Source organism: Pimephales promelas, chromosome 2 (genome assembly GCF_988280905.1).
Source record: "Pimephales promelas chromosome 2, fPimPro1.hap1.1, whole genome shotgun sequence".
In the NCBI taxonomy this organism is placed as follows: domain Eukaryota; kingdom Metazoa; phylum Chordata; class Actinopteri; order Cypriniformes; family Leuciscidae; genus Pimephales; species Pimephales promelas.
Window position 1 is genome coordinate 34,432,392 of NC_142770.1, and position 19,762 is coordinate 34,452,153.

A 19,762-nucleotide genomic window follows, 5' to 3' on the forward strand; every position below is an offset into this window, starting at 1 on the left:
AATGGTTGAAAACATGGCTAACTCATTATGAGAAAGGTGTATTGTAGAGTCACTACATCTGTATGTTCCCTTTTATTTTTGACAAACTTAAAGTTGATACAGAGGATTCAAGATTCAATACTTTGTCATTTCAATAAATTTATTGTCATTTCAACTCATGAAAACAAACTCTCACACATGACCACATTTGTACATTACAATGAATACGTAATATCACAAGTGGTAAACACACAATTTTGTACTCGCATACTAGTGTCGATATGTGCTTAAATACAGTACCTAAGCTTTAAAATAGATCAGACCTAGTAAAACACATCTTTGTGAGCTTTGTAAATACAGGCCCTGTCCTGTCATACCAGTACCATTCCTAGTTATCATGGTCATCCTCAGTGTCATCCTCATTATCATCATCACCATCCTCATTGTACACTAGAGTCTCTATGCTTGACATGGGGAGGGCCTGACACAAGTAGGGGTTGTCTACAGGGACAATGTCTTGTACATTTGTGTGAAACATCACAGTTGCTTGATGACGTTTTCTTTCCACCTGATGGAGTCTTTGGGTGAGAGCAGCTTTTGCACCAGGCTGATCTGTGTCTTTAATGGCAGAGCAAAGAAAGGCATGCTGCTGATGGAGGTGTTCAGTAATATTTCTCATTTCCTGGTACAGCATGCCCTTTTCCTCAGTTGCTCGAGTCTTCATATTTATGGCATCAATTGCTCGCCGTTTAAGACTCCTCGAAACATTATCGTCTTCAATCTGAAAGAGAAAATAAATTTAAAAAAGCTATGTCATGTTACCAGGTGCTTTCAAAACTGATTGGCAGGTAGTTGGGGTTGGTAAGTGGTTGTCAGATTGTTTCTAGAGTGACTGCTGTGTGGTTATATATAGACCATTTCACAAGATGTAAACAACACTGGTCCAGAAGCACTTCCTGTTTCAGTTTTTTAACACTACATAAAAGCTGGGATAAAATACAACCAACAGAACATTTAAAACTGAATCAAAAAGTTAAACAAACATCTTTAAGATGTTTTCTTTACATGTGAAATAAAGAAAACGGTTACAAACTGAAACAGGAAGTGCTTCTGGACCAGTGTTGTTTACATCTTGTAAAATGGTCTATACTTACAGTGGTTATTATACTTACAGTGTCATCAAAGCAGAAGTAGACTTGCCAAGAGGGATCGCATGCTTCCTGAAAATCAATTATTGTGGGGAAGATGCTCCTCTGCGGTGGCCACTGAATCCGGTTGTATTCATTTATTGCCTGCCTCAGTCTCTTGTTAGAACTGGCAATCTGCTTGGAAAGTCTAATGGCAATGCCCTGCCCGTCTGTAGCAAAGTTAGGAAACACACATGCAGAGAAATGTATTTATTAGTTTGTATTATGGTCCTTTTCAAAGTTGAACGCAATATCTGAATGTATCTACGTATCCACAGCACTTTACCTGGATATTTTCTTTTCAGATGGAGGAGGACTGCTCTCTCCCTTGATTCAGTTCTAGCTTTGAAGATTAGTTGCCCTCTGAGCTCACAGTCCACATTTTTAAGGGTAGACTGGAAGTCTGAATCGGATTCTTGCCATCTTCTCCCAATCCGGTGTTTTTTCTCTATGTTCAGCAGAGAGTCCTCAATTCTACAACGGTCAGAAAATAAATGTTATTAATTTACTTTACTTTATACTTTATTGTCAGACGAGTCTGAATTTTTTCTTCCGTAACAGTGTATGTTAGCAACATCTAACATACATTCTACATCGACATAAACTTACACATCACATATTATATCTTCAAAACAACACAACATAAATAATATACAACCTCTTAAAAGTAAGTGAAATTATCCAATGCCATGCTCTTATTGCTGGAAACACAGAGTTGGCAAGCAGTGCAGAAGGATTTCAGAAACTGTACAAATCAAAGTGGTCAGAATTTATATCTCACACAGCGTTAAGCACCATTAATGATTTGAAATACAACAAACCGACCAAAATGCCACTCACTCAAGACATCGAAAAACTTAATGACTATCTACAAAGAAGTGCAGAATCGGCCTTCCGGGAACTTAGCCAAAAGACCTCAGATGACAACTATGCACGTCTCACCAAGCTAACACTGACAAGGATCATTCTGTTCAACAGACGACGGGTTGGAGAGGTCTCCAAGATGCCTTTAAAACATTTCCTCCAAAGAGATGACTCGCACACATCTGACGAGCTGGGTCTATCAGCTTATGAGAAGAGCTTGTGCAAATATTTTACACGAGTTGAGCTGAAAGGAAAAAGAGGACGAAGAGTTGCCGTTTTACTCAATCCAGACATCACAAAAGCTCTGGAACTGCTGAATGAGAAGCGGGCACAATGTGGAGTACTGCAAGAAAATGAATTCCTCTTTGCCATTCCAAAGTGCTCTAGCCACTACAGAGGTCACGACTGTCTCAAGAGGTTTGCTGCTGAGTGTGGTGCAACTCACCCAGAGTACTTGAGATCGACACAACTGAGGAAACAAGTTGCAACAACCTCCCAAATTCTTAATTTAAAAAATAATGAACTGGACCAACTAGCAGACTTTTTAGGCCACAATATTAATGTGCATAGAGAATATTACAGACTACCTGAGGCAACCATCCAAGTGACCAAAATTTCAAAACTGCTTCTAGCCCTTGAAAAGGGAAAGCTGACAGAATTAAAAGGAAAATCTCTTGATGAAATCCAAGGTACAGTTACTATTAATTGTTGTTAATCAATTAAGTAATGAGTACTAACTAACATGGAAGGGTCAATGTTAAGCTTATTTTTCCAGTGTGTTTTCTAAGATTTTACAGACGACGAAGATGACGACCAGGACATTGACAGCGATGAAGACTCCAATGGAGCCAGACCTCTGGAGCTCAACTCAATCAGTAATGGTATTTAATAAATATTTGTGTAAACGTGTATGTATGATGATTAATTTTATCATTCTGTTTGTGTGATGGATCTTAATGCAGTCAAAAAAGGGTTTTCAAAGTGTGAAGGGGAGAACGCAAGGGTATGTGAGGGAAGGCAAAGACCATAGCTGGACAATATATTTTATATCCTGGTTAAAATATAAAGCAGATGTGTTTAATTGGGGTTGGAGCTAACTGCAGAACAGTGACTCTCGGGGAGCAGGATGGGACACTGGACAAAAATGTCTATTACTGCTGGTCAAACATAACTTTAAGCATCAACTAAAACTGTTTTGGATGAGAAATCAACATTTTATTAATGTCACCTTGCTACCATTCATCCAACCATTTTCCTCAACTTACCCTGAACCAGTCCACGGTGGCAGCAGGTCAAGTAGGGCTTTCCATACTTTCCTTTCCCCAGCCACTTTCTCCAGCTCCTACTGTGGGAACCTAAGGTATCCCGAGGCTTGCAGAAAGATAAAATCCCTCAAGCATGTTCTTGGTCTTACCAATAGTCCTTTTCCAGTTAGAAATGCCTGGAGCGAGTCCTCTGGAATCCATCCAGGAGGCATCCTAACCAATGCCTGAACCACCCTAACTGGCTCCTTGTAACTTGGAGTACTCCCAACATATATGAGCTTTTTGCCCTCTTTCTCATTGTCAGTTGAGACACCCTGCAGAGAAAACTTCTCTCCGGTCTTGCATGTAATATTTTTCACACCCGATTACTTGCATCACTATGTCAAGCATAATGTGTAAAGTGTCACAGAATCACCATGCTCCGTATAAGCTGACAGCAGACACGGTCCTTGTCAGGTCTCGATTGTGACTAGGACTTTCCTGACGTTCCGATGAGCTACTTACCTGTGTTACCTACCCTCCCAGTCAATCTCCTGGTGTCTCCTGGTTCGCTTCCTGGATACCACTGCAACAAAAGGAAAAATTTGTGAGTCGACAAGTTATGTCAGCGAAAGTGGTGTGTGTTGCAGCTTACCTGTCTGCACTTTCTTCTCCAGTCACAAACTGGTTGTTGACATACAAGCTCCCTTAGTTATTGGAACTTATTACTGCCACTCATTAATAAGAGTTTACTCAACTGTTTCCCGGAGTCCGTTTCCTGACAGAAGACAGGATACAACAATCATGAGGACTCCTGCACCTGATCCTATTCAAGAAATCGTGGATTCATTATGCTGAGTGATGTCTAATCCAATCACCACCACACCAATCACTGCACCTGTTCCTTCTCCCTCACCTGTTGTGGCCAGTCCCATGGCGAACCCAGTGACTTACTCTGGTCTGGTGGCGGAATGCAATGGATTCCTCTGAGGCTGCATATGATGATTCCATTGGTCTAAAACAATTCACCAAGCACACAAGCAGAGTCTTCCATGGCATGCAGGGGTGTTTGGAGACCAACCAGTGTCAGTAATCCTTCTCTCCATGCCAGCCAGAGTAAGTCAGTCTTTTAGAAACAGAACCCCTGCAGATTCAATCCACTCATCTGTTTATGCCTGAGTGACAGTGCTGGCTGACCCAGCATCTCTGCCTACGCTGCGGTGCTGCTGGACATGTCAATCTTGCATGCCTCATACGTCCACCACGACCCTTGGTGAGTTTTGTACAAAAAACTTTGGCTCTGTTTCATTGCCTATGAAACTCTGCCTATGGAAGACCTTCAATGAAAAGTAGTATCAAGCCCACAGTAAAAGCCACTCCATGTTCAGGATTTCCTCTAGTGGTTTGTACTGGTCTACTTCAACATCATCTATTCCCGGAGCTTGGACCAATTATTCTTGAAAGCAGAGACGTGCCAGTTCGATTCAGTCAGAGATCCAGTTCCTCTGGTACATCATTAATTAACAAGGCACCACCATAGATGAGAGGAAGGTGGATAATATCCGTAACTGGCTCATTCCCACCACCATAAGGGAACTCCAGAAATGTCTTGGAACTACAGTGTCATCACTGGTCCCCTCACCTCTCCTCTCTGTGGAAACCCCAAGTCTCTGTCCTCACGTCTCTGGTCCCTATTGAATAAGATTCCATAATCATTCATTGCATCATCAAACTAACCCTTTTATCTTTTTGAATAAGTGACCTGTAGTGGCACAACTTACACACTGTGCCTTTAAAGTGATCTACGCATAAAAGTGTAGTATGTTTTTGCACCATGCAACTGATTTTTGAGAGGGAAACAAAAGGTGATGTGATTTCATATGCAAAGAAATTAGGTAAATATGCCATGAAAAACAGTTTTTAAACTTTTTTTATCTTTTTAAAGGTGGCATATGTAATAATTGAGGTAACAATATACGAAAAATGAGCTACACGCATCAAAAGAATGAGAAGAAATAAGTGCAAAGATGTCATTAAAAAACTGACAAGTTATAGTGCTGCCGAGATATTAACCTGAATTAGCATGCTAAATTACTAGCCCCGGCCCGGCAGGTATCGTAATACCAGTTCCGGCCATGGGAGGCGGTATGCGGACGGGCAACGTTAGCACCAGCCAAACTGCAATAGACGAGTGAGTCGCGCTCGCGCCGGCTTGTGTGTACTTGAACCTGATGTCAGTCGTGTGGAAATACAGCCAATTACTACATTTCAGTTCAGGGAAGAGTTCAAAAAATGATTGGTCGACATTATGCATGAGGAATGCATATCTGTATCTTTCACCAGTGTTCGTGTTCTTTTTCCAGCTAGTAGAGACGATCGGTTCACGTGCGCTAGGGATCTGTAGTGTAACATGTACAAGCGCCAAAACGGTATTTATTCTTTGAATTGCGTAATATAATTGACAGAATCTGAGAGCTTAACTAACCTGCTTGCTAAGTGTCAATTGCGTGTGTCTCACGGTGAATTCACGGCGCTAGCTTGATCAACATCAGCGAATGCTGTCTGTCAAATTAATTCACTAACAATAAAAGTGTAATATGAACAAAACGAATACCATAAACTTCAAATAATTGCCCAAGCTTTTATTTTCCCATACCGTCGAAATGCACCAGCTTGTTTTTGAGATCTATGAGGCGGTCTTCATCATTTAGTGTTGAGATTCATAGTGTTTAGTTTAGTTCACTCTAGTGTTTAGTTCATTGAGTCTCTGATCTCTAAAAATCTCCAAATGTTCCACGTGAAACTGCGGTCTTCCAACCTTTTACTATCATGTCAAATGATTTGAATAACATGCGCGATGGTAGGAGCACAAGTCATTTTTTGGAGGTATACTGCCCCCATCTGTTATGGAATATGGAGTAGGATTTGATTTATGATGTTAGATGGCACCTTTAAAGGTGAAAATGTGCGAGATGCTACTTCATCCACGAAAGTTAAAGGTATGTCGGGTTTTGTTTCAACTTTCCATTACTTTGGCATTCATTTCTTTCTTATAAACAGTGGATTTAACTATGTTGTACTTGCGTACTTTGTTGTACTAACCATCTTATACATTTCTAATAGAGCTTGACAGACCGAAGAAAAAAAGGGCCTATGTAAAAAGATCATGGACCGCTTCAGAGGTTAAATCTGTAATGAAATTCTTTGGAAACCACATCACAAAAGGGAAGCTGGCTACTTTGGCTGAATGTGAGGCTTGCAAGAAGGCAGTCCACCCCATTCTTGCTTCACGGACAAGCCAAAACATAAGAGACTTTGTCCGGAACAAGGGCACAACTTACAAGAAGCAAAGATGTACATGAGTTTATTCTATCTGTGTTCTATCCAATTCTTCTATTCAAACTGCTTTCCTAGCTTACAAGAAACAAATATGTACATGAGTTTATTCTATCTGTCTTCTATCTGTCACAATTCAGTAAGTGACAGTCGAATCAAACTGCTTCCCTAACTTGCAAGAAACAAACATGTACATGAGTTTATTCTATCTGTCTTCTATTCTTCTATTCAAACTGCTTCCCTAGCTTACAAGAAACAGAAATGTACATGAGTTTTATCTATCCGTCTTTCATTTGACTGTTACTTACTGAATTGTGACAGGTATAATAGAACTGCTTCCTGAGTTTACAAGAAACAAATATGTAAATGAGTTTATTCTATCTGTCTTTGATTCGACTGTCACTTATTGAATTGTGACAGAATAGAACTGCTTCCTGAGCTTACAAGAAACTGATATGAACATGAGTTTATTATCTCTGTCTTCTATTCTATTCTTATAATCAAACTCCTTCCCTAACTTACAAAAAAACAAATATGTACATGAGCTTATCTATCTGTCTTTGATTCGACTGTCATTTATTGAATTGAATTTGTGACAGATAGAATAGAACTGCTTTCAAAGCTTACAAGAAGCAAATATGTACATGAGTATATTCTATCTGTCTTTATTATTTTCTTCTATTCAAACTGCTTCCCTAGCTTACAAGAAACAAATATGTACATTAGTTTATTCTATCTGTCTTCTATCTGTCACAATTCAGTAAGTGACAGTCAAATCAAACTCCTTCCCTAACTTGCAAGAAACAGATATGAACATGAGTTTATTCTATCTGTCTTCTATTATTCTATTCAAACTACTTCCCTAGCTTACAAGAAACAGATATGTACATGAGTTTATTCAATCTGTCTTCTATTCTTTTATTCAAACTGCTTCCCTTGCTTACAAGAAACATGGACATGAGTTCATTCTATCCATCTTCTTTTCAAGCTGTTTATTTTATTATTATATTCCTTATTCCCTATTAAATTATTGTTCTATGTAGTTTTTGTGCTAAGTTAATAAATATATCTAATGAAAGAAGTGTGAAAATCTAGTGTGAAAATAGGTAAATATATATCCGTTAACTCTTAACATTCAGTGCCTGAGGTATTTGACAGGTTGTAAGTTTACAAACAAGCTATAGTCTACAGTGGGAACCAGTGATGCGCGGGTCAATGTATAAACAAACCGCAACCGACCGACGTTTTCAACTACCCGCCCGCAACTCGGACCGCAAAAAAAAGTTAAAAAATATTGTACCCGACCCGCTTCCTGACCGCATTTTTTAAAAGTAGTAAATGCTCATCGGAGCGTTATTGGGCCATAGACGTGTAACAACACAGCATCGCAAGAAGACGTAGGCCTACACATAACAAAGGCAAAGCCAGCACTTTGGTCATCATCTTTCATTATTTCAGCAAATGTCTCCCACACTTTTACTCTTTCTATTTGTGTATTTGCGCAGCTTCCACTCCCCAGTCTTCACCTTTTCTCTTGCCGCCTCCATCTCTGCAGACTGCAGTGATCATAGACATGGCCGGTTCGTGAACGAATCATTCTGTTGAACCGGTTCTTTTTAGTGAACCGGTCGAACCTACACTAAATCGAACTGAATCGTTCGAAACAGTTCGCGTCTTGCGTCAGTGCTGATCCACAAGTTAGTTACTTACTTTCAAACATGCCTGACAGTCGCCTCCGAATCGAAATAAATCAATATCCTGAATTATATTTTATTCCAGTAACTCCAACAGTTCACTGAACCGAGACATGTTGGTGCCACTGTTGAGAGAAGTGATGAGCACGAGCAGCTGATACTGCGTACTACCGAACACACAGGGACAGCGGTTCTCGAATCGTATAGAACCGAGAACTGTTTAGACTGAGCTTGTGTGTAATCTTCGTGCCAGTTATTGCAGCCAATAATGTGTAGGGCTGTATATTTAATCAAAAATTGTGTCTAGTACTAATACAAATGTTTAATTGGCATCTTTTTTCAAACGACCCGACCGACCGCGACCCGAATATCATTAAAAACATTTTTGGATGACCCGTAACTGCGGGTAACCGCGGGTGACCGCAGGCACCCGCTCATTTCGGATCAACCCGCGCATCACTGGTGGGAACTAGTTACACCAGGATGGGGCATGTTCGGTTCACATAGTTTTATGTCCATGACATATAAACTCATGAGAACCTATGTTGTGACCTCGAGAGATTCTTACTTAGTACGAGATCCTATGTTGAGAGAACGACATATTTTATGTCGTTTGAGATCCTATGTTGAGAGAACGACATAGAGAGAATGATAAATATATTTATATTATTTTATGTTCTTACATATTTTGTTATTTATTGAAATAACAAACTTCATTTGAAAGTTGTTTATAGGCAACATTGTGCTCAATGTATTAGGCCATATATTAACACAATAATTTCTTGAGTCCGTCCTTATTTTGTCATTCTTAATTAAAAATAAATATAGGCTTATACATATCTGATCATTTCTGGTTGCTATGGTCTCACAGGTTGTTCACACATTTAACTTGTGGCACAAGAAATAGATTATTCCCTCAACAAAGGAAATATAATAGGAAAAATGGTAAGAAATATCTTAAATAAAAATTTTATATAAAAAAATGTATTTACATTTATATTCAAAATATAAAGTAGAGCATAGTCAAAATTCTCTGCTTTTACTGCTGTAATGACAACTCATTGCTTTGTCATACACAATTCATTGCATGTCAGCATATTTGCACATTTGCAGCACCAACCAAATTTTTAACAGTGTTTTCAGATCTGTATGTATCCAAGTGTGATTGGCATGTTCATATATACCTAAATAAACTGAACTAATGGAGAAATCATACTGTTCTAAATCATGCCAAAATGTTCTAGCTGTGAAAATGCAGAGTAGGCTAAAATAAAACCTACTCTTCCTAAAGATAATGTGTCGTCTTTGCTTAATGTGTGTGTATATGTTTTATAAAAAAATCAAAAAAAATCTGGATGTCCTAACAAACCTACTATAAATCTGGATGTCCTAACAATTCAGTTGACAAGGTGTTATTTTCCATGATTTTATGGTTAGAACAATACTGTTAAGTGAGATGTTTCTTAAAGAGACCATTTAACATTGCTTAGTACAGTATGTCTCTTTAATTTGTAAACTGTTAGGAAATGTGTGTCCCTCTAAACCACAGTGGTTACATGCTGTCCTCGTAAACCATACTAAATCAAGCATGCTATTTTCCATGATTTTATTGTTAGAACAACATTTTTAAGTGTGATGTATCTTAAAGAGACCATTTAACATTGCTTAGTATGTCTGTTTAATTTGTGAACTGTTAAGAAATGTGTGTCCCTCTAAACCACAGTGGTTACATGCTGTCCTTATAAACCATATATACCAGTATGTGTGTGTGTGTGTGTGTGTGTGTGTGGTGGGGAATTTAGATTGCTTTGTGTTTTTTTGTTTTGTTCTTCTGCATGTTGGGTGTTTCAACATTTTCTTTTGGGATGTTCGTTGTTTTAGTGTTTTTTTGTGGCATGTTGGGAGTCTCAGTGTTTTCTTGTGGAATGTTGGGGATTTGACTGCTTTCTTTAGGGATGTCAATTATCACTGCAGTCAGTTCGTCATCACTGTCATGTTTGTCATCTGGTGTGATTGGTTTTGGTTTGTTCAGATCGACAATGTAATTATTGTCTGTGAATGAGATTGTCAGTGGACTAATGGACATCAAGTACTCCTCAATGTCTTGATTGTCCATACTATTGATGTCGTTTTCTTGGTTGATGAATTTGGTGAGTAGTGAATTTGTAATGGTTAAGGATACTTCCTCGTTTTGTTGCTCAATTGTGAGGAATCCGCTACATTTAGTGATGTAACTAGTTCCTTTTCTCAAGATTTTGCACGTGGGGCACCGATGGAAAGTGTCATTTTTAGTTAAGGCCTGCTGGGCGGTATGACACTTGGGGCATTGTTTTTTCATGGTGATGGATGCACCGGTGACATCTGTCGTTATGGTGTGAAGAGTGGGTGGAGGAGTTTGCGTGTTGTCAGTTGTGGTAGGTGTAGCAATCTTTTTGTGTATTGGGGTAATGCTGGTGGTGCGTGTTGTGGTTAGCGTAATGTTATCATTAAAGATCCTGGTTGATAAGTTGGTGAAGCTATATGCCCTGCCAACATTGACAAAGTCTATTTGTGTATCCCACAACGAAAGTGAGATGATGCCAGTTTCATCCGCTAGGCAGCAGGTTTTTACTTCACAGTCATTTTCACGGATGGTGACTGTACTAGTTGTGACGTCCATTGAGTACACTGACGCCTCCAATTTGGTGATCTGTAATGAATAAAATGTTAAAAATTGAAATACATCATGTTCATTGATTAATAATAACAGTTTAATTAAGGAAAAGATAATTATTTGGATAAGCTAAGTTATTGGGATATTTATATTATTTTTGTATTTTATCTAAACATTGTTATATGTATATAGTAATTCATTGAGATAGTGGATGTGATGGTTTTTGATGATGTGATCAATTGTAATAATAAATATGCATAAAATTGTTTTTAGTGGCATCATGTTTTTCCAAATCTTTGATTTGATTACATTTGAGTCTTAGGTCATGGTTCGATTGTTGATTTTTGTCAATTGGCTAATCAGGAAGCTCTCTTTATTACATGTGATATATTTGTTTTACACATAGTCTGTGTGCAGTTTCATTGGATACAGTAGCTATATGTTTGTGAAAAGACCAGGGGCCACACTCGCCCCATGCGATAAGTTTCACCGCCACGGGTCCCCGGATAGGGCCCCAGAGTTTCGTGGCTCTGGATGCTTCCTGAGCCCAGTAGGCCCTCTAATCCTGACTGCTGAATTGACCCTGGCAGACACATGCTCCCATAGAAGTCAATGGGAGACAGAGAGGTGCATAAAAAATAGCCAAAAATAAACTCGGCGTGTCTCGACCCAGCCCTCTCGGTATGTCGCAGGGGTCCACGTGACGCAACGTTTTGTCGAGTTTGGGGCCCCTCGGACCCCCGGGGGCCGTGCGGGAGCCACTGACATGTACAACTTATCCCATTCAAAAATTTAGGCCGTTCGTGGACAATTGGAATTCCTGGGTTCTGAAGCCTGCAAATCGCCCAGGGGGGTCCATAGATTGACATAAAATTGATTTTAATCATTTTACAATTTCTATCATATTTTATCAAGAAAATGTCGAAAACGGCATCCCACCTGCAACTTATTTGACAGGGTCCCTGTAGGCTGTCTGCGGACAGTGCTTTAAAAGGTCATATTTCACACATGAAGTGGTCACTTGTGGTCAAACCTACTGCACAGGACTCGGGGGACGCAGCGCAACACACTGGTGTAAATTACGACCATTAATTGCGCATAATTTGCATAAGATCATGCTGTCCACAGACAGCCTAGAGGGACCCTGTCTAACAAGTGACAGGTGGGATGCTGTTTCTGACTCTGACACTTTCAGCCGGTGAATCCTGGTCAGGAATCGGGCATTTCAGCATATGTGATGAAATCCCCAATTCCTTACCAGGATTCACCGGGCGAGAAATCTCAAAGTCGAAAACAGCATCCCACCTGTAGCTTATTTGACAGGGTCCCTGTAAGCTGTCCGTGGACGTGTCATTTTAAGGCTAGTTATGCATTGTCATGAAATGCTAAGTACTCCTACATGTTGCATTGTCTGCTCTGTCCACTGTGCTGCAAGTTTTTAGTAATAAACCACTAACAATCATGAATTATGACCTAATAATGCATTGACAACAAACAGCCTAAAGAGGTTCCGTCAAATAAGTTGCAGGTGGGATGCTGTCCCACCTGCAACTTATTTGAGGTCCCTGAGGTCCCGTAAGCACTCCATGGACTGACCACAGACAGCATACAGGGACCCTGTCTAATAAGTTGCAGGTGGGACTCTTTTGTGCCCACCTGTAACTTATTTGATAGGGTCCCTATAGGCTGTTTGGGGATACTGTCAGTAGACATAGGTGTTATAACAAACTAATTACACAGGTTTCGATTACACGAACAGCTCAATTAACACTTTGACCAGTTTAAACCATTTTAATAAAGCGCCTAATTAAATTTGAATTATCTAAGCAATACTTGGAAAAAAAAGGACAGACAAGAAGTTAAAATTCCAAACAACAAAAACTACTTTATTTTGAACAAATATACAGGAAAAAAGTGAAATTTAAATGGAAATGGTGATGGGTAAAAAAAAACAAAGGAACAACTCAAAGTCTTTAAAAAATCGAACACTTGAACAGTTTTTTTTTTTTGGAACAAACACTCTAAAAAAAAACACACTTTAACTGACTTGAACTATTAACAATAAACACACTTGAACACTTGAACAGTTTAAAATTCGAAGAAGAAAAATCTCTCGCGGAACAAACACTCACGAACACTCGTAACACGAACTCGACGTCTGAAAAACATCAACTCAGTTTCAACGTCTATTTGCGCTGCCTGCGCTTCTTTATGGCCTCCTTGACCTTCTTGGAGACCTCCTTTTGGCGTGTCAGGCCGACGAGGGTCGTGGAGGTGGGGGAAAAGATGGCCTTCTTGACTTTCAGCGGGGACACGTGCCTCTGGGTCGACGGCAAACATTTCAGGGGAGTCAGGAGCACCGTAGCTTTCCCTCTCCGCCGCGGGTACTTTTTTGGGGTGGTCGTCTCCTCCTCCTCCTCCTCTTGGGATCCCACCGCCGCTGCGCCTGACTCGGCCTTCTCCTCCTCTTGGGATCCCACCGCCGCTGCGTCTGACTCGGCCTCCTCCTCCTCATCCTGCTGCTCCTCGTGCTGTGCAAAGTAGGAAAAACACGCGCACACACACACAAAGACAAGGTAAGTCATCGGTTGTGATGTCGCAAGAGGGATGTCGTAACCCTGCAGTCAAAGGAAAAAGCCAACTCACCCCACTGGAGTCGGGGCTGGACGTCCCCGGCTCCTGGTACTCCGGGCTCTTGGTCGCCTCTGGAGTCGTGCTGCCCGAAGTCATCTCCTCGTCCGAGGACTCTGGAGCTCTCCTCTTCTTCTTGAGGGGCTCCTTCCTCTTCGCGGGCTGCTTGCGTTTGATTGAGGTCGGCTGTTTCGACGGGGAGCCCCTCTTCGCCCTCCAGGGCGGTGTCAGGCCATGTAAAATTTGTCTGCCGTCCCTGTGTCGTGGCACATAAACTTGGACAGCTTGACCCGGTCGTCGTTGGAGTGGGTGAATTTTATCTGGGAGGACAGAGACAGAGAAGAGTAAAAACCAATGCCGCCACCGGCGGAGGACCTCCGAAACGCGTGCCGGAAGCGGCGACGGACGCTTACGTGGCTGGCGATGGACGTGCGGACGTCTGTGAAGGTGGGGCACCCGGGAAGGCCCATGGACTTCCAGGCCTCTTGGAAGTAGGAATTTAGATTTTTGCATGGGTTTGGGGTCGAAGTGAAAAACAGGAACTTGGCCGAGGCTCCGCCGGGAAGCTCATCTTTGACTCGGAGGAGTCGATTGACCCAACCGAACTCCTCCTCCGTCAAAACGATCTGGGCCGACCCGAAAGCCATGTTCGTCTTGTGGTTGGCCACCTGTGGACACACGAGGGGAAGAAATAAAAATAGATGGATAAATCAATCAATAAACAAATCAATTTAAAAAAAGTCCACACAAAAACACAATCGGACAAAGAAGAGTCGGACGCTCACGTTTATCAGGTACGCCTTCTCCGAGGTCGATTTGCGGGCCACCAGAACCTCCTGCATAGTTATGTTTTGGAGAACCCCACCTCTGTGGCCGTATACGGAGGCGAGCAGCGCCGCAAAGTGCCCGTAGAACCTCCACAGGGTCTTCTGGGTGGGCTCGTTCTCCAGGAGGGCTAAAGACGAGAGAAAAGCACAAAGTTCAAAGGTCCGTTGGCAGGCGGGTGAGAGGCGCGGGGAGGGGACGAAAGACCACTCACTCAAAAGGTCCGGGATGGCCTTGGCGGCGAGTTCCCTGCACTTGCGGAGGGTGGCCTTTTGTATGATGTTGACCTCCTTGCCCTCGTTGACCTGCGTCTGGTGGACGGCCACGCCCCTCTTCAGAGACTTGCGGAGCGCCCCCATCTCCCTGTGGAGGCCGACCAGGGCTTTTTTGGTCAAGCGGCAGGACTGCGGAGGGGTCTCCGACAGGAAACGCATGAAACATCCCACGTTCAGGACGTAGTGCTGTATGGTGGTCACGGTCATCTTCGCCCGCCGGAGGGAGCTGACCCAGCTGCGAAAACAGAGACAAAATCCGTCAGAGAGGCGGCAGAGCTCGCTCAAAGGCCGTGCCCGCGACGGGGGACACGTCACTCACCCGTGTATCCTGGCGGTGTCGTCCAGGAAACGGAAGTCCGCCAAGTTCTGTTTTCCCCTCGCCATGGCCGCCAAAAATTTCTTGATCCGGTACACCTGGCAGCCGACGTTCTCTTTCAGCTTGGTGCCGGGGTCCGGGCCTTCCCTGTGGCGCCTGTACTCCTCCACGATCTCGTCTGCAAAGAAAAAACAAAAGAGAGAGAGAGAGAGAGAGAGAGAGAGGAGAGAGAGAGAGACGACAGCGAGACGACAGCGAGAGAGCAAAGCGTTAGCGTTATTTAATGTACACTTGCCTGTAAATGGAGTGGATCATCCCAGCCACAACTGAATAGGCTTTCCACGGTCAGGCTGGAACCATTGTTACAGGTATTTATTTTTTTTTAATTAAAAAAAAAAAAATAAAACATTTATATATCTTTTACCTGTTATAACCTGTTGTGAAACCCGTGACCTGTAATTATGACCTATTAATGCATTGACCACGGACAGCCTAAAGAGGTCCAGTCAAATAAGTTATAGACCTGTGTGAACTGACTTTATTGCCATTTTTTTTTTTTAAAGATGCTGCTGACATGCCCCCTCTGCTTGGCCCAGGTTCGTCACCTGCGGCATCACCTCCGGTCGCAGCATGGTATCGTAAACGGGGAGGAGAGGAGGATCCTGCTGCGACTGGCGAGGGGCTGCATTAGGTTGAGGAACCTGGGCTGCCCAGAGTGCGGGGTGGTTTACGAAAACGTCGAGAGGCATTTTATATCGGGCCATGCAGAGCTGACGGTAAGTATAATCTCAAACTAGCATTCTTTTTTTATTGAATTCATTCAAAAAATTTTTTGAATAAAACTCTCTTTTCAGAGAAAGAGGATCAAGTTGTTGACCAGACGACTGGAAAAGGAGGTTGCAGAGAGACAGCTGGAAGAATTGAGGGATGGTCAACAACTTGACCCTCCAATCTCGTCAGCTCCGGATGAAGGAGGAGAGCAGCCACAGAGCCCTGTTCACACAGGTGTTCAGAGCCCTGTGGCTGTTCCGCCTGAATGCCTCCAACTGCTGGGTAGGTTTTGAATGATTTTTTTTTTGTTTGCAATGGGAATATGACATTTTTTTTTTTACAAGATGTTGAACAAATTATTGAGTCTTGTGTGTGTGCGTGTGTGTGTGTGTGTGTATATGTGTGTCTATTGTAGAAGATTTTGAAATGGAGACTGCTCCTAGCTTCCTGGGTAAGTGATCAACATGTAATTATGCTATATTGTTATTACAAGAACAATACATTAATATCTTTTTTTTTTTTTCATTATAGAGTTACTGATGGCAAGTGAGCCAGAGCAGGAGGTGAAAGCATTTGGTAGGTATCAGGTGAACAATTGTTTAAACTTGTACTGTGTTGTCATGAAAAGGACATTAATATATAAATATATACATACAAAAAAAATGTTTTTTTTATTGTTCTTAGACGATTTGTTCAAACAAATCGAACAACAGGAAAGACAGCGTGAACAATTTTGTTCACGGCCACAAGGTAAGCAATAGGTCATAAGTTTACATGCACGGAACCAAGTTTTGTTGTTGTGTTATTATTTTGTTTAATGAATTGTTGTTCTTTGTTTCCCCTTTCCTTTTTTTTCATTTGCCAAGGGGACACAGACCTCACGACTGTCGACTTCAGTCAATTGTTTAATTTGTAAATAGTTTAATTTACTACTGTATATATTTTAAATATTTGATGTCATAGTTTTATATTATCCACATTTTTATATTGTTATTATTTTATTTTTTTCTGTTCTGTGTCCTGTTCATTCCCTTTATTTTTACTGTTCTTAACTGTGTTCTGTAATCATGTGATTTTATAAATATACTTAATTATGTTTAAATCATGTGATTTTATAAATATACTTAATTAAAGCAGTTCAATCATGTTTAAATAATAAATAATAATAAAAAAATTGTTCAAACTATGACTGTCTCATCTATTTCACCAGAACATACCAACTATGGCTTATTGACAGGGTCCCTATAGGCTGTTTGTGGACAATACATTAAAAAGTCATATTCCACAAATACAGTGCTTATATGGTGTCCACTGCACACAGGCGTCGCAATACAACACACTGATGTACAGTACAGCCATTGATTGTGTGTTATTAGCCTAAAAATGGATTGTCCACAGACAGCCTACAGGGACCCTGTCAAATAAGTTGCACGTGGGCACAATATGTAGTCCCATTGGGACTCTCTTGTCCCCACCTGCAACTTATTTGACAGGGTCCCTGTAAGCTGTCCGTGAACTTGTCATTTCAAGGAATCTCATGCATCATTGCGGACTGAAAAAGCATTCCACCCGTAACTTATTTGACGGACGTGGTCTCATAGGCCGTCAGTGGGACGAATAGGCCGTTCGTGGTCACATAGGCGTTCAGGAGGACGAGTAGGCAGTTCGTGGTCAGTGGTCGGGTCCCCGGGCCGTCACCTAGATTGGCAGTGGACGCGTAGGCCTTTCTTAGTCACATAGGCGGTCAGGGGGACGAATAGGCGGTTCGTGGTCACATAGGCGGTCAGGGGGACGAATAGGCAGTTCGTGGTCACATAGGCGGTCAGGGGGACGAATAGGCAGTTCGTGGTCACATAGGCGGTCAGGGGGACGAATAGGCAGTTCGTGGTCACATAGGCGGTCAGGGGGACGAATAGGCAGTTCGTGGTCACATAGGCGGTCAGGGGGACGAATAGGCCGTTCGTGGTCACATAGGCGGTCAGGGGGACGAATAGGCGGTTCGTGGTCACATAGGCGGTCAGGGGGACGAATAGGCCGTTCGTGGTCACATAGGCGGTCAGGGGGACGAATAGGCCGTTCGTGGTCACATAGGCGTTCAGGGGGATGAATATGCCGTTCGTGGTCACATAGGCGTTCAGGGGGATGAATATGCCGTTCGTGGTCACATAGGTGGTCAGGGAAACGCGTAGACCTTTCGTGGTCACGTAGGCGGTCAGGGGGACGAATAGGTGGTCCGCGGTCACGTAGGCGGTCAGGGGGACGGATAGGCCGTTCGCGGTCAGTGGGCGGGGCCCCGGGCCGTCGACTAGGTCGGCAGCGGACTAATAGGCGGTCCGCGGTCGCGTAGGCGGTCAGGGGGACGGATAGGCCGTCCGTGGGCGGCACCATATATTAAATAGATTTTTGGTTCTGGGAGATGGAATAGGGGCTTGCTCCGTCCACTCCACGCATTGACCCGGTATTGCAGTACTTCTGGGAATGTTGCACCCTCCTAAAGTGTTCAATAAAGGGGCCATAGAGCATGATGACGTACTGACGTAGTGGGTGTGTGCGTTGGGTGCGAAAATTCAACATGGCAGCGCGCCGCTGCTAGAAAAAGATAAGAAACCTTTTTATTTTTATTTTTTCATTCTCTCTCTCTCTCGTTTTTTCTGAAACAACATCACTCACCTTAAACCTAACTCAAAACCTGGATTTCATCTCAGACCTGGACCAACTGGAGGATTACATTGATCATCACTTCAACAGACTGTTTACAATGGGGCGATCACGCAAAGCCAAAAAACCACGCACTTCGGATTCTTCTCCCGTATCAACCAATTCACCGCCATCACCAACATCACCAGCATCCACCCCGATCAAAACAAACTGCTGTTCCGACATACTTTTTTCAATCAACGAGCGATTAACTAACCTGGACTCTAGACTCTCACTAATCGAAGTACTGCACAAAGAGTTTCAAAACCTCCGTCATAGCCTGGAATACAGTCAACAGCAAGTCGATTCACTCACAGAAGAAAATAAATCACTGAAAAGCTCCGTGGACACACTCGCTGCAAAACTTTCCACTGTAAACACTCAACTTACCTCCATCATCGCCGAGAACAAAGCCATGCAAGAAACCATCCTGGATATACAGTCACGCAGCATGAGAGAAAATCTAATCTTCTCCGGCATTCCCGAATCATCCACCGAAGACCCCAAAAAATCTGTTAAGGACATCTTGGTTAATCAGCTCAAACTTGCACCAGAGACTGTAGAGCACATCACTTTCCATCGCGTTCACTGTATAGGACAGAAACTCGTCAACTCCACCCGTTCTCGTAGCCTGGTTCAACCAGACTCTAGTTCATTTCATTTCCACATAGAGTCTGGAACCGCTCCATTGAAAAACGTTTCCTTCCTTGTAGGCGGGTTCACTATTAAAGTTTAAATCTATTGGATCTGCCCAAAGTCACTCACGATCTGCCATAGCCAATCGCTAACGGGGTGTCGTGAGTGACGTATGTCACGCGCCGAAATGGCTGGAAACAAGTCCGAATGATCAGAGGATTATGTTTACAATAGGATTTCAGTCAATGAGCGCCGCAGGTTTTGTTAATCTAGGAACAATTATTAATTCGAAATGTATATTTGACACGAAGGACAGTGATATATTCATTCAACGGTGGAAGCTGTGTCTAATCATTACAAATACGCCGCTGTGGTCGTTTCTGATCTGCCGCAAATGCTGTAACAGCTACAGTGAATGATCAGTCTGTCTCTACCTGCAGATGTGTAATAAACAACAATTTTTCATATTACGTCTTATTGTTTCTTAATTACCTTAATTATGGTCTTCAAAGTATGTGTTTGTACATTTTTATATGGCATTTAGTTTTTTTAGTAAAACAAATCAACCATTGCCATCTAAAACTGAAAATCAAATATCTTCAAAGTATGGTTTTTCACATTTTTATTTATGACAATTATTTTTTTTTTAAATCA

At 42.2% G+C, this 19,762-nt stretch overlaps 2 protein-coding genes and 1 pseudogene across 3 annotated transcripts in view; 2 read left to right on the plus strand and 1 right to left on the minus strand.

Annotated features, from left to right (window-relative positions):
- Positions 1-19,762, minus strand: part of LOC120475522 (ribonuclease inhibitor-like) — a 457,326-nt gene that overhangs the window by 195,772 nt on the left and 241,792 nt on the right. The window lies entirely within an intron of this gene.
- On the plus strand, positions 1,996-2,919 carry LOC148997250 (uncharacterized). The gene is made up of 2 exons (XM_089132937.1): positions 1,996-2,719; positions 2,819-2,919. Exons 1-2 carry the CDS (start codon positions 1,996-1,998, stop codon positions 2,917-2,919), a joined length of 825 nt encoding a protein of 274 aa, XP_088989063.1.
- On the plus strand, positions 18,139-18,267 carry LOC148997251 (U2 spliceosomal RNA; annotated as a pseudogene).

What these genes read in the sequence shown, in the direction of transcription:
- LOC148997250 (XM_089132937.1), top strand. Translation starts at nt 1,996, where the DNA reads ATGCCACTCACTCAAGACATCGAAAAACTTAATGACTATCTACAAAGA. An exon ending in ATCTCTTGATGAAATCCAAG is followed by an intron (nt 2,720 to 2,818) that starts GTACAGTTACTA and finishes GTGTTTTCTAAG; the next exon opens with ATTTTACAGACGACGAAGAT.